This window comes from Anas acuta, chromosome 17 (assembly GCF_963932015.1).
Source record: "Anas acuta chromosome 17, bAnaAcu1.1, whole genome shotgun sequence".
Taxonomy (NCBI): Eukaryota; Metazoa; Chordata; class Aves; order Anseriformes; family Anatidae; genus Anas; species Anas acuta.
The window spans coordinates 14373576-14387097 of record NC_088995.1 but is presented as its reverse complement, the minus strand read 5'-3'; the positions used below and the strand labels follow the sequence as shown (position 1 = coordinate 14387097).

General features: G+C 37.4%; 1 protein-coding gene across 8 annotated transcripts in view; it reads left to right on the top strand.

Annotated features, from left to right (window-relative positions):
* TMEM132C (transmembrane protein 132C) overlaps positions 1 to 13522 on the top strand; it is a 219828-nt gene that overhangs the window by 7385 nt on the left and 198921 nt on the right. The window contains exon 1 of one of the 8 annotated variants that reach the window (XM_068701122.1): positions 1106 to 1237. The exons of 5 other annotated variants lie outside the window; for them this stretch is intronic. Coding sequence is in view for 1 of the 3 variants with exons in the window: in XM_068701118.1 (XP_068557219.1) it covers positions 1396 to 1402 (7 nt within the window). In the remaining 2 variants the exon portion in view is untranslated. Of the gene's footprint in view, positions 1 to 1105; positions 1238 to 1265; positions 1403 to 8358; positions 8457 to 13522 lie in introns of those variants that run through there. 2 more of the 8 variants (XM_068701118.1, XM_068701123.1) reach the window with 2 other exon arrangements.

Sequence of the window (13522 nt, the reverse complement as noted above, 5' to 3'; positions counted from 1 at the left end):
TTTACTATTGGGACTAGTAGCACTGCTTGTTGTTAGAACTGCCATTAAAAGAGTTGGGTTTTAATTTAAGTTTTCCAGTCATTAACTGTTTCAGCTGAAATATTCCATGCCAAGCATCTGCTTCAGTCTGAGTAAATTTTCTTTCCAAAACCTGAGCCAAGAGTTCAATGGTTTACAAAACAGATCTCGTAAACCAAAGATAATAATAAAAAAAAAAACATGTAGAGGGAGGGGAGGGGTAGTGTGGATTTTCCTTTGTTCAAAAATAGTTGCTGACCTCTTCTACAAAAAGTGCTTGTACCCCTATGAAACTCCCCAGGAAAGAGGTCTTGTGAGATCACTGAAAGAAGTCTGAGATTGGTTGATGGGATGTCAAGTCAGAAACAGAGAGAATGAATTTACTCATGACAAGGAAAAACTTGTTGCATATTTACAGTTAAATGCTATGAAAATTGCCTTGCACTAGGCCTATAACATGATAGGGATGAGCTCTACTTTCCCTGCAGTTACAAATCTGCACTGCATAAGTCTGACCTGGGCGAAGCATAACGTATGGTTAGGGTCGTTGTCCATCCTTGCATTCCCAACGCTTTGTCCCCCTTCTTAGCTGCAAGGTGGACTTACTGGAAGATGAAATTGCTTCATAGTAATAAAGGAAAGACAAAAGCAAGAGTTTAAGGTGGGAAGCAAGGTGAGCTAAAAGGAGGAAACACAGGAAAGTGTGGTCTGAAAACTAGCAAGATCAAGAATCAGTTTGGGGACAGGTGGGAGAGAGTGAGGTGTTTGGGTGAGGAGGAAGAAGACTGGAAGCGGAGGGAAGGGTCTGATTGTGGAAGGTGTTGTGGAGGAGGAGGTTAGGATGAGGGCCTGTGAAAAAGCAGGAATATTCAGAACAAGATGAAGGTCTGTGAGGAAATGTCTCAGGACTGGGATGGGAATGACAGAATGAGCAGAAATGCATCGGGGAGACAGACAGGGAACACAGGCAGGGTTAGGTCACTTTCTGGTGGAAAGAAGGACTCAGGCTTGAGCAGAATGGGTATAAAAGTGCACAGCTGCTAGCATGTTTTTGTCAGATCCTGGTATGTGGAATGAGATCCTGTAGTAAAGGACTGTGAAGTGATGTGGTGTATATGAAGAGGAAACCATTAGACAAATAGGGAGCAGGCCTGCTGCCATGTTGCCCAGTCCCAAGGCCTGTTGTAATCAGGCAGAAACTTCCTGTTGCCATCAGTGGGTATGTAGTTGGGCCCAGCTGTTTTCTGTTTTAATTCATGACTTTAATTCTTGTGGTTTGCAACTGAATTACTTGTAAAATCACTGTACAATGCAGTGGGACCTGTGCTGGGACAATGAAACCTGACTGAAGGCCAGTGTTTATTGGGATGTTGAAGCATGCTTGGTACGTGCACTCATCTTCAGCATTTTCTCGGTGGGAGAAAATGATTATGGCAGAGAACACAATTATGCCTTTGCCATCTTTAATCTTTTAAACCTGACTTAATTTTTTTCAAGAACTGATTTATTATTATTTTTTTTTTAATTTCACACCTCAGTAGAAAGATCCAGAATATTTGTAGTCTGTAGAATCAAATGACTTATTACTCTGCTGGCATGAAATAAGAGTAGCAAATACAATAAATAACTGCTGTGGAGAAGGTAATATAATATTGACATCTCAGTGCTTCTTAATTTTCACTGATGAGAACATCAGGGAAAAGGGAGATCGAATTTGGCTGCCCCTTAAGGAGGGTGGACACCTACATGTGAATAGTATGAGTATGAAAAATGAGGAGAGCTTCTGTTTTGCATGAAACTTACATAAAATTTTGTAGAACAATTTGTATTACACTTTTGTCAAATATATTGGTAAATTTAGGTTGTCGATATTTGCACTTCTGCCTTTTCAAGGATGAGTTTAATTTAGGAATTTTTTCAAATCTGCTTTGCTCTTCTGGTGGGTACTGATACTTGATCTTGTTTCAGTGCTCCTCATGTCCAATAATGGACTGATCAGACAGAAGGTGATTTTCTTTGTGTACAGCTGTAATTTGTGATTTGGATTTGAGTTATACAGAGTATGGGTAACTTGACTAGAAAGGACTCCACGCTTTCTGTGCTATGAAATGCTTGCTTAGTGAATTTCTACATGAGGCAGTCTGGCAGTGAATATTCAAAGGGAGCTGCACATGCCTAACAGAAGTGTAAAGCTTGTGCCTCTTGTAAAAAAAAAAAATGTGACACTACATGAGTTGGTGATTGTTCTTCAAGGGTCTCTTGTCTGTCCTGGTGTATCTTTATTGTATATATTTGAATCTCACTCTCATGACAAAGCCTACAGTTTTAAAAGTTTTTTTTTTTTTTTTTGCAGAGTAACTCTAATAGCTTTCCTCTTTTATGTGTTCAAAAAAGGCTGTGTTTTGTGAGAAATATTATTGAGCCGATACTGCTTTAAATGACTTTATGCCTCTCTTGTTCCTAATCATCCCAATAATAATGTCAAAAAAATCTATTTGAAGAATACCGAACTAAGGTGCTGTCTTTCTGCATATTTGTTTAACATCTCCTCATGTCATTCTGTCTTAGAGAGAAAAGGGAAGAAATTGTAAGCAGGGTTCCTGTGTTTCTTAGTTCTCTCTCCAGTTGTGTGTGTAAATGTGAGTGCTTAGGTAATTTCTGATTTCATTTGCTCATCTGTAAAACAGGAATGACTAAAGCATTTGAGCAACTTTCTGTTATAATGTGGATAGAAAAAACATTTTCTTTGAGGTAAAATTGCAAATTTTTTTTACAAGTTTTGCATTTGATTAGTAATAATTCACATTGCTATCTGTTTCAATTTTATCCAGAAATATCTACCATGATATGACACTAATATCATATGATGGTATTCACCAATTCACTGGATGTGCTCCTCAGTCATATTTCCAGATGGAGTCTGGAATTTAATGTATTGTGTTTTGGGACATCAGCAAAATAATGGAACAAATTTTTCCAGTTGTGTGTAACAGTAGGGTTTAGTATATTGTGAGTTGCTTCTTTTTATTTGGAGTATCACATAGTCTGGATGAAAGGAGAGTGATGGTCTGGAAAGGCAAATGCTAATCTGGAAAGATGTGTAGTGCAGTGTCCATCTGGAAGATCCTTATTACATTATACATAGTTATTCAAAGAATCATAGATCCATGCCTTGGCTACTTAACAGATTAAATTTGGATATTACTCTGTTTCAGGCTCAAAGCATCACAATTCCTCAAAGCTTCAGGCTTCCATTGAACTTTAGTTTTCATTTTGAAAGTTCATTTGGAATTAAATTAGCTGTAGTGACAAAACTGTGACACTTTAATAGGAATCATCAGATGACATTTAAACATGATCATGTAGTGCTGTAACGCCAGAATTGGTTTGAGGTAAAAATCATGCCTTGAGGCAAAGTTGTTCAGGAGAGTCATAAAATGCAAGCAGTTTATTTGAAGAATACTTATATTGATTTGTTTTTGTTTTAATCATGAAGAGGAAAAAGATCCACTTTTGTTAGTAGCAGAGATTTGTGAAGTTTGAGTTGAATCTACAGTTCTGAGTGCCTCTACAGTTTTGGATTCTGACCTGGACCCTGAAGAGGGTGTCTCATGTTTGTATTTGGACCACTGTTAGTTTGATTCATCTAAATGTTAGGAATGTTCTGAGTATTTTTGTATTGCGTGGCTCTTGTGCATAGCCTCTTAACATTTGAGAAGAGTACATCAAATTGAAGCCTTGGATCACCAGTGCTTACTAGTTTCTCTCGACTTTTTGTAATTCATTATTTTGTGAATGGACTTTTCTGAAACTAAAAATTCGATTTTAGTGTTAGAAGTTGTATGTGAATACCTACAGACACTGGCATAAGCTGTTATCTCAAGTTCTAGCTCTCTTGTAATGAAGCAAATTCTACTCCATGGGCACTTGTTTATGCCCTATACATTGCATGTGAAACCCTCGCTCTGCATATTTCAGTAGGAGGCTTACCATTCATCGAGATCTCAGCCCACGTGTATGTTGCTCTGTATGCATCTAATAATTCATGGCTGCTAGGTACAGTATCTGCAGTATACCTAACTTCCCCGTGCGATTTCTCTCCCTATGAAGTGAAACAGATTTGATGGAGAGGACATTTTTAGTGCTATTCATGGGCAAAGAACAGTTTTGTATTCTTTTACAGCATTTATATATGTTCATTTGCTTGAAGAGGGGAACTTGTTCAAGATGCCAGATCTCATTTGGCACTGCTAGACCCTATCAGAGTTGAACTGATTTTGGAAATATTTCTCTGTTAATTAGTCTGTTTATAAGTGGTAGATACTGTTTGAAAAACACTGTTTCAGTGTCCTTCATGGGAGAATGTTTAAAACAACCCATTGGAGTCTGTGTTCAAGCAATTCAGAATACATTTAATCCAGATAAACTCCTTTACTTGTAACAGTCAAGTTACATGTACTTATGCTTGCTTCCTTTTTTCTTTAGGGTGAAAACTAACATAATAAAATGTACCCAGAGCTTTCAGTTATTCTATCCTGTGTCGTGCTGTAGCCCTACACAGGGTTTCAGGAGGCACAGAGAGAAGCTCTGACATTTTGGTGGGAGGTCTGTCAGCACAGCAGCTGTTCACTTTATCTATGGCTTTATCAACTAATTGTTCATGTAGTGCTTTCTGGCTTCAACTTGCTCTCGGTACTCCTGGATGTTTGTGTTCCTTTCTACCTAGAATAGCTGAGTGATATGAAAGGGGGGCTGGAGAAACAAAGTACAACCAAAGCAACTGTTAATATTTCTTCACATTAAATGTTAGAGGGCATAGCTAGAAAGCTCACATTCTGTAACTTGTTCTGTTCTTAAGGGTTTGGATTTTTAAAGCTGTCACTCTGACATATGCCATCCAACCTTCCACCCTCTTGAAAGTAAGTTGTGGGTTGCCAGCCTCTGTTAATTTCTAATAATTTTTGAAGACATCTTTGGGTTTACATTGAAATTTAAATTATATTCTAACACGCTACAATGTAAATAGCACTGTATATACATGTAGGGGGGATATGCATTTCTGCCTTTCTGCCTGCTTCCTCCCCAGTCATAACTTAGAACTAAAAATGAAATCAAATAGTGTAAGCTTTAAGGAAATCATTTTGAAGAAACAGAAAATGCAAAACACATGGCCTACTCAGAATGTGAAGACTTAGTGAAGAAATCTTTCTTCATTGGAAAAACTAACTCTAGTGGGTTTAGAAAGCAACATTTCAAAGCAGCTTGAGATGAAAAGTCTGTGGTCTAATTCATTGCATATGTGATATTTCTTAATGGATTGGTACTATAGTAAAAAAAAAAAAATCAGGGAAATAGTATTTTTTTTAGTTTATTTTTTGGCCTGATTTGATAGTTTAAAAATCAAGTTTAGTCACAATGTTATCTGAGTGGCAAATATCTGAATATCAGAAAATGACATCTAGATTAATTGGTTAGCAATCTTCGCTATAATACCTTCTTAAAATGGGGCTTTCTCAAGCTGTAACTGTTTTAGCTGAAGTTTTCCATGCTGCATATTTTCTGACTGATTTGAGAAAGTTTCTGTGAAGTGGTTCAGTTGTTTCCAAGAACAAAGCCAGCTAGAAATTGAGTTCTAGCCAATTAGAATCACTTCCATGAGCAGCTCTACTTGGGTGAAATCCTGTGATTTTCACTGTTAGAGGCAAAGATAAATGGTGTTTTCTGTAATGTCTTACTGAAGTGATGATGATGTATGAATGCTAGCACTCATTTTTACTAAGATTCATGACTGCAGATAACTCCTACAAGCATGTCCTTGCACTTAAAAAAAAAAAAAAAAAAAAAAAAAAAAGGATAAAAATGCTTTTGAAGCCATATAACTTTTGAGTTAATTCCATGAATAATCTATTCAAAGTTGCCAGAGTTCTAGGTCTGAAAATTGTGTCTAGTCTGTACTTAATTCAGCTGCTGGCTTCTCCATTCTGTGTTCTGAGAATGTTGTCTTTGTGGAGCACACTGCATCTCAGGGTGGCATGTGTTTTCTTGGGGATGATTCCCTTTGACTGTCATATGCCATCATAGTCCCACCTTTCAGGGCAAAAGCTGTGGATCCAGGGAGGCTCTTGTGTGCTCTCAGAATGCCTCCATCCTCTTTTATACTTTGTGCAGAAAAACCGGAGGAAGCAATCTTGGGGCATGACAAGAATTAAGGAATAAGTGGTTATCTGCAGGTCTGCTGTCTCATTTCATACATAGATGGATAACTTCCTGGAAAAAAATCCCAGATTTTATTTTGTTGGAGGTTACTGTCTGTGAACTTCTGCTTCATTTGTTACAGAAGCAGAAGGTGTGTAGATATAGCAGATTCAGCATGGGTTTAACTTCTTAATCTAGACAGAGAGGAACTTTGGTATTTCTGAGTATAAATAGCCTCTGTGGCTGTCACTGTTTTTTTTGTACTCGGTGACAATATCCTGGAACACTTTCAGTAGCCCCTCAGGAAGACCACATGAATGACTTGTGAGCCAAATGCAAGCTACAGAAGGGGGATAGGTAGGGGTTATATGGTTCAGAGCATGTTATGTTAACCCTCACAAACTTCCCTTGGCATTTAGGACTCCATTTTCTGAATCCCTTCTTTGTCTTTATTTACTGTAACTGGACAAGTTTGCAGGTTAGCTTGTAGCTCGTGGAAGGGGCAAAGATTGTAGGAAGATAAAGGCAGTTAAAGGAGTTTAGTAGGGCTATGGGGAGTTGTATTATGTTCTTGTTCCTGCCACAGTGTTAGTGAGATGCTGCAAAGAAAACAGATTTGTACATTATCCTTTCATACTTTTTTTTTTTTTTAAAGAGCTGTCCTTAAAGTAAGTGAGAGATTTACTCTGAAATTATGCTAATACTGTATTTTTCAGGAAATCAGGCCATAAGTTTTCTAAATAAGGAGTCTGTATTAGCAGATACTTCTGAGTTTAGTTACTAATTTAGCAGTACTGCAGTTCACACTCTTAAAAATTATAGAAAATTTTGTTGTAGGAAAGTGCTGTGCAAGTAATTTTATTAATATTTCTGATATGCTCTGTATACTAGTATGAAAAGCTTGTTGGAATAGTAATAGTTCTGTGCAACACTTCAAATAGTCTTGAACTAGTGCATAGGTTATACATAATGATAAAGAAATGGTGAGCTGTCTATTCTTTCAGCCAAACAAAGAAATTATTTGGAAGAAGGAATATGTCATTAGAGGCAGTATCTTAATGCATATGTATGTGGGGATGAATTAAGTTTAAGTCTGGATTTCCTTATTACTTTTCTTTTAGTGCTTTACTTGGCAAACATAACATTCTTTTTGTGAAGAAACCTTCTGGCTCATTGTAGGCTATTCCTGCTGCTTTTAATATCCTTTGAGATTGATTCATGAAGTGCCAACATCTTGAGCTGCGGAAAAAGAGTAACAATCTTAAGGAAAGACCCTGGTACATGGGAATGGATTTGAACTTGGACTGTTTCAGTGCCACTTTCATCAGAAAGAACCTTTGCCATTAAGTAAAGCTATCAACTTGAGCAGTTCTATTTTGATTAAATACTGATAACATTAGTGTGCAAAGAGTATAAACAAAGTGTTTGGATGAGGTTTATTGGAATATTTCAGAAAACTAGTAGAGGTTTCTCAGGTAACTTTTCAACATATCTATATGTGATAACTACTTGGCAATATTTTTGCTTCAAGTGAGTAGATGAACGTTTTTGTATTAATGACATTCAAGTGAATAATGTCTTGGTGTAGGATAGGTCAATATTTGTTTACATTTCACTAGCTGACAGTTCATCACAGAGAAAAATATGTGGAAACCAGAGAAAACAAGTGAAAAGTTCAGTGGAAGAACGTTAGGATACTTGGTGCATCTTCAGGGGATGGTGGTGGACCCTCAATACAACCTGCTTCAAACAGTGTATGTTTTGGAAACTTAGCAGCCACAGAGGTAATGGGAAGAAGGACCTGGGAAGCCTTTTGGCTTCTCTTCATTAGTCCTTGAACAGACTGCAGGAGAAAGAAAATCAAAGCTATACTTCCTTATAAACTAGGAAAGTTAAATGTGGTCACTTTCTGGCTTGCTGCATGTGGTCTGAGTAGTTTCAGAAGTGTCTTTGATTTAGGAGCACATCCATAGGATGCCTTTCAGTAGGTTTCAGGTGAGATAAAGCCTTTTCATTGATTATAGGGAGAGCTGAAAGAGCATCTCATTTAAACACCTAAATGTAGTGGAATTAATCTGTGTAGGCTTTAATCATTTCAAGCTTTATTGCATTCCATTTTTTTTCCCAACAGATTTCAGATCTATAGAATGCCTTATTTGCCACTCTCAGGGAAAGAGGATTCAATGCATTGCAGAAAAAGCTAAGTGCCTTCAAGGTGAAGAAATGGTACTGACCTGTGTTTGGTAAGAAAGTCAATACCATAGGAACCTCTCCTAGTTCTTAATTTGATGCATTTATATATATATATAAATATATATATGTTTTTAAGGTAAGAGTGGAGTAGAGACAACCTGTTTGCAGATCTTCTTGAATGTCTTTTTCTGATTGTTTCTGTAGGAAGAAGTTACATGGTAAGCTGACTGTAAGGAAAACTTTGTTCTTTGAATGTCAAGGTGGTAATAACCTTCAGAAGGCAGCAAAACGGTGCAAAGACACTCCATTAATTATTTTTTTGTGTGTGTGAAAAAGGAAAGAATCAAGTATTTTGACAGAAAATCAGAGTTATCTTTAAGAAGTCTATTCAATGGTTACAGAGTTTCTGGATACTTCATAGAGTTCTTGTCAGTTCCTTACATGATGGTATTTTCATCTGCCTACTTGCACATTAATAACAACTGCAGTGCAGGAGGTTCCTTAGCTGATAAGTCAGATTTTATCCTAATGTACTTTTTGCAAGAGGACTTCCTTGAAAGAAAAAAACCTTTGTAGGCTGTTCTGTTTTCACCACACTATCATAGACCTGTTGTTTGTAGTTCTGATGGCTTATTACTGGTTTCTGGAACCTGTTTTAGTTTCCTCAGACTTACCTTATTTTCTCACTTCCCCCTTGCTCCCCTTAAATGTCATTAAAAAAAAAAAGTAAAAAAAAAAAAAAGTAAGGAAATGTGGTGGTGTTCAAATAACTGTAACTGAGAACAGAGATCTTTGATTTAGACAGTGCGGCAATGCAGTCTGTGTTCCAGAAGCATAAGTTTTCCTTTAATAAGCTGAATTGACCTCGAGGGTTTCTCGTAAGTTCCGCGAGTGATAGCACAGAGTGGATACATCATGGTATGTCATGAAACCCAGACTGAAATCCAGACCTTTAATACAGACAGCAAACCCAGAAGCTCTGCTTGGAAGATCTGCAAAACACATGGAACTCTCTGCTCTGTACATAGAACAGCTCAGTATATCACCAAAACAACATCAGGCAGCTTAATTTGCTGCTATTCCTGCTCAGACAGCCTGTCCATATCCAGATTATAAGTAGACACATCTGCAATTATGCTGTGCTTCTTGCCAATCCCTAGACCTGTCCTCAAGAGCTGTGTAGACACAGGCAGTGAGCTCTGTTACATATGAAGTCGAGTCCATCAATTCCATGCCATGGGTACCAGATGCAGGTTTGAGTTCTGGCCAGATTGCCCTTGGCAGGACAAAATTTATTGCCTCTTGTTTTATATTTTGCTTGTTTTTTAAATGTGGCCATTATGTTGGCCAAGTTCCCATAATAAACTATTTTTATGTACCTAATTCATTCTCAATGAAATAGACCAATCCATTAAGGATCCTGCAGTAAAAACTGTAGCTCATTATGTGTTCTTGTGGTGTATGACATCAGTAGAATGCCACAAGTTAATTACATTCTTAATTACAGCTTTGTATTGAATTAGGGACCTATTATACATAGAATAATTGAAAACCTGCTGAGATCACGTCTGGTAACAGCTAATTGTATCCCATGATATTTTTTCCCCCTAAAATTTAAATAAAAACTGGTATTTCATTTAGCATGCTTTTAATTAATTGACAAGAGAAATGTGATTAGAGTGGAGGCAACAGACCAACTATATTTAAAATAATCACTCAAAAATTAATCACATTTGGGGGAAACAAGTTTCCAGAGCAGGAGGTATTCTGTTGCACTTCTGGAAAAACCTTGAGCAGGAATGATTGAAAAAAGGAATTGCTGCTTCTAGAAGAGAAGAAAGATCTAAACATTTGGAGGTATTGAGTGGTCTTTCAACCTAAGGAAACCTGATATCCATACAGCTTCAGGCATCAGAGAGCTAGGAAGAGAACTGAAACCTAATGGTTTTCAGAGTATTGAGATGGGCAGGGCATATAGCTGTATTGTACCAGGAGAAGTGGTTACTGGTGGCCTGAAGAGCTGAGAAGCTTTCCCAGCTTTTCAGGACTCCAGTGGAGTTACCTGCTAGCTGCCAAGAGCAGAAGAGAGTTTCATTTCAGCATCAGTGGTTAAGCTTGTGACTTGGGTTCCTTGACCTTTCTGCTGTGCTTCCCAAGGCCCAGCTGCCATGGATATGGCAGGAGTTGTGGAGGCTGCTTTGCCATCTTGCATCAAAAGAGCACTACTGCAGGTAACAGGAAAATGTTTTATTTCCTCTTTTTTTTTCTTTTTTTTTTTTTTTTTTTTTTTTTTCTGAAAGTATTAACAGCAGGAATGTGCTAATATCAAGACCAAGTAGTTAGCTAAATTATGCAGGATAAGGGAGTGAGAATGGTGATTAGCAGGAAAGCACATCGTGCATCTTTTCTTCAGCAAAACCTTGTCTGATCTTAAGCAGAACTAGATTTTAAAGAAGTTATTTGAGGATGTGCTTCTGAACAGTATTTTCAACATCAGTTTCTGATGCTAACCTATAAGCAGGAGGTTTGGATCTGTTTGGGGAAATTATTCTTATATACGTTCAGTATATATTATATATACAGAGACGTTTATATTATATATAAAGAGACGTTTATTTAAATCAGTCTGCAACAAAGCTTTAATTCCAGCATGAAGAATGTCACTTTGTTTGTGGACAGATTCTTTTGTTTCAGGACATAGCTATATTTCCTGATCATAGCCATAGTTAGAGTACCTAACTTCTTTCTGGTTGATATCTTCAAAATTAATGCGTACCTATTTGGACTTGTCTATACAGAAATATGCATATGCTCTGTTTATAAATGGAGAGCATATGCAAGGATAAAAATGATGCATGAAAGCAGGTTTACGAGATCTTGCTGTGCTTGGACACGAGCAGAATTGCTGGGTACATCAACTGCAAACTGGCTGGCAGCCACAGTACACAGAATGGAAGGAATGTTTGCCTAAAAGACTAGATTGTGTCAAGCGTGACTAAGCAGGAATTTTAGCTAAAATGTGTTAGCAAATTGAATGCTTAGAGGAAAATGAGAGTGTTCATGGTCTTATCTTTGTTCATTTGAGACTGGACTTTATTTTTTTTAATGTATAAATCAATGGGGGGAGGAAAAAGCCTCTGCAGAGTGTTTCCTGAGTTTTAGGAATGCTGATATATGTGAGTGAATATTTTGCTTTTGCAGTTCCTTTTGGAGTATCCATTCTTTTTTTAATATCCTTGTAGCTCTTGGAGCACAAGACTATCAATTGGATTGCGTTTTTTAAAAGCAACAACAACAAAAAACTTTAATTACCCACATGCACTAAACAGGCCCAGTGAGTGAGACTGGGTAAAGGGAAGACACTTTGAGCTTACTTTCTAACTGAAAGGTATAACAAAGACTAATAGCCAAGGCTTATTTTACTTTATGGATGGTGTTCTTGAAGAAAAGAGTTGTAGGACCTGCTTTCTTCTCAATCCCTAGGCCTGTGGGAATGGCTGCTGCAAAGCCATAGCTTGATGGAATAAGCTATTCAGCAGGGCAACTAGCAAAGAACTGACTGTGGTACAGCCTTCCTCCCTTTGGTGTGGTACCTTTGTGTTTATGATGGACTAATATGGTACTTCTTTTAACCCCTTCTTCCCAAGAAATTATAAGAATTTGAGAGGAAGTGTGTGACATATATTTTTTTTTTTTCTTCTTTACATCAAAAAAATACTTTCTATCAGGTAGAGGTCTGTAGCACCTCTCAGTTGTACTCAATTGTGTTAATAGACGAGAATCTCTGTTGCTATAAGGTTTCTGGAAAAATTGTCCTTTTTAGTTAATAAATAGGGTGAGTACATTGCTGAAATACATGACCCTGCCCACTTGAACTTTTATTCACTTTCTTTTATGGACTGCTATGTTATTTCCTCATTACTTTTCTCATATTAACCTTAGAGGGTATGTATGCAAATTGGTGAACAAACCACTACGTGCATGTTTCTGTAATCTGGATAGACTTGGTATGTAAAACACTGCTGCTCTACCAAGGTTCTGGGAACTTCTAGAATGTCAAAAACAAGGATGCTGGAGGCTCACAAATGAGTTAAACAGTAAATCTTCTATCGCTTTATTTCCCACATTCCTGGGAATATGGGAAAAGAGCATTTAATGATGAAGCAGACATGAAATAGTGTGGTTAAAATAACAGCAAGAAAACCTATTAGTGACAGATAATGGTTTTCTAGCTGAGCTAGTGCATTGAGCCTAGCCTAGTGTGAACAATTATTTTCATTATATCAATGGGATAGAGCTGAATGACTTGTTTCTGTGCTATGAATAGCAGGAGTCAATTGGAGGGAAGCAGTGTCAGAAGCCTTATGTAAAGCCTACCTGTGGTATTTGCATTTCCACAAAATTCATGTTGTGTTTCCTGAAGTCAGGAAACACTGTAGGAATGCTGGTTATGCATCAAGTATACATTACAGACTCAGAATATTCAGCATTGAGATCAAATTTACATCCAGGGAGCTTGCACAGAATCCATCTTCTGATGAGCTTTGGGGTACAAAAGAAAGGGACCAGTAGCCTAAACTGGTGAATTCAACAAAGTTGATTTTTCTTGACAAGTGATTTCTGGAGGTTTCCTAACTCCTGAAGGCTGCAGGAGTGGTTATGTGGAATAAACTGACAGTAATGGGCAACTGTCTTTCTCATCTCTGTTCAGTCTAGATTAAACCTTCCATTTTTCAGTGATAATACTAGATGAAGTATGGGTTGGACAGCAGCCAGGTGTCAGCACATGGCAGAAGGTTTTAATTCTGCTTTTAGAAACTAGATAAGTAGTGCGCTAATATAAGCACGACTCCCTTCTCAGTTGGACAGCTTGAGTGAAGATGAGCATGACACTGCCATATCGTGTTTTGTGTTAGAGCTTGTTAAAGCTGTAATTATTACAGCTGTCTCTGTAACATATTGTCATAGTATTAAAACATCTGATTAAAACATTTGATTATGCAATGACAGTAACTAGGTAATACTCTGAAGATTTTTGCCTCTCTATTATATATGTTTTTCCCTGTTGTGTTCATACACTGGTGCTACTCAAGATTCACAAATGTTGTTGTTTTCT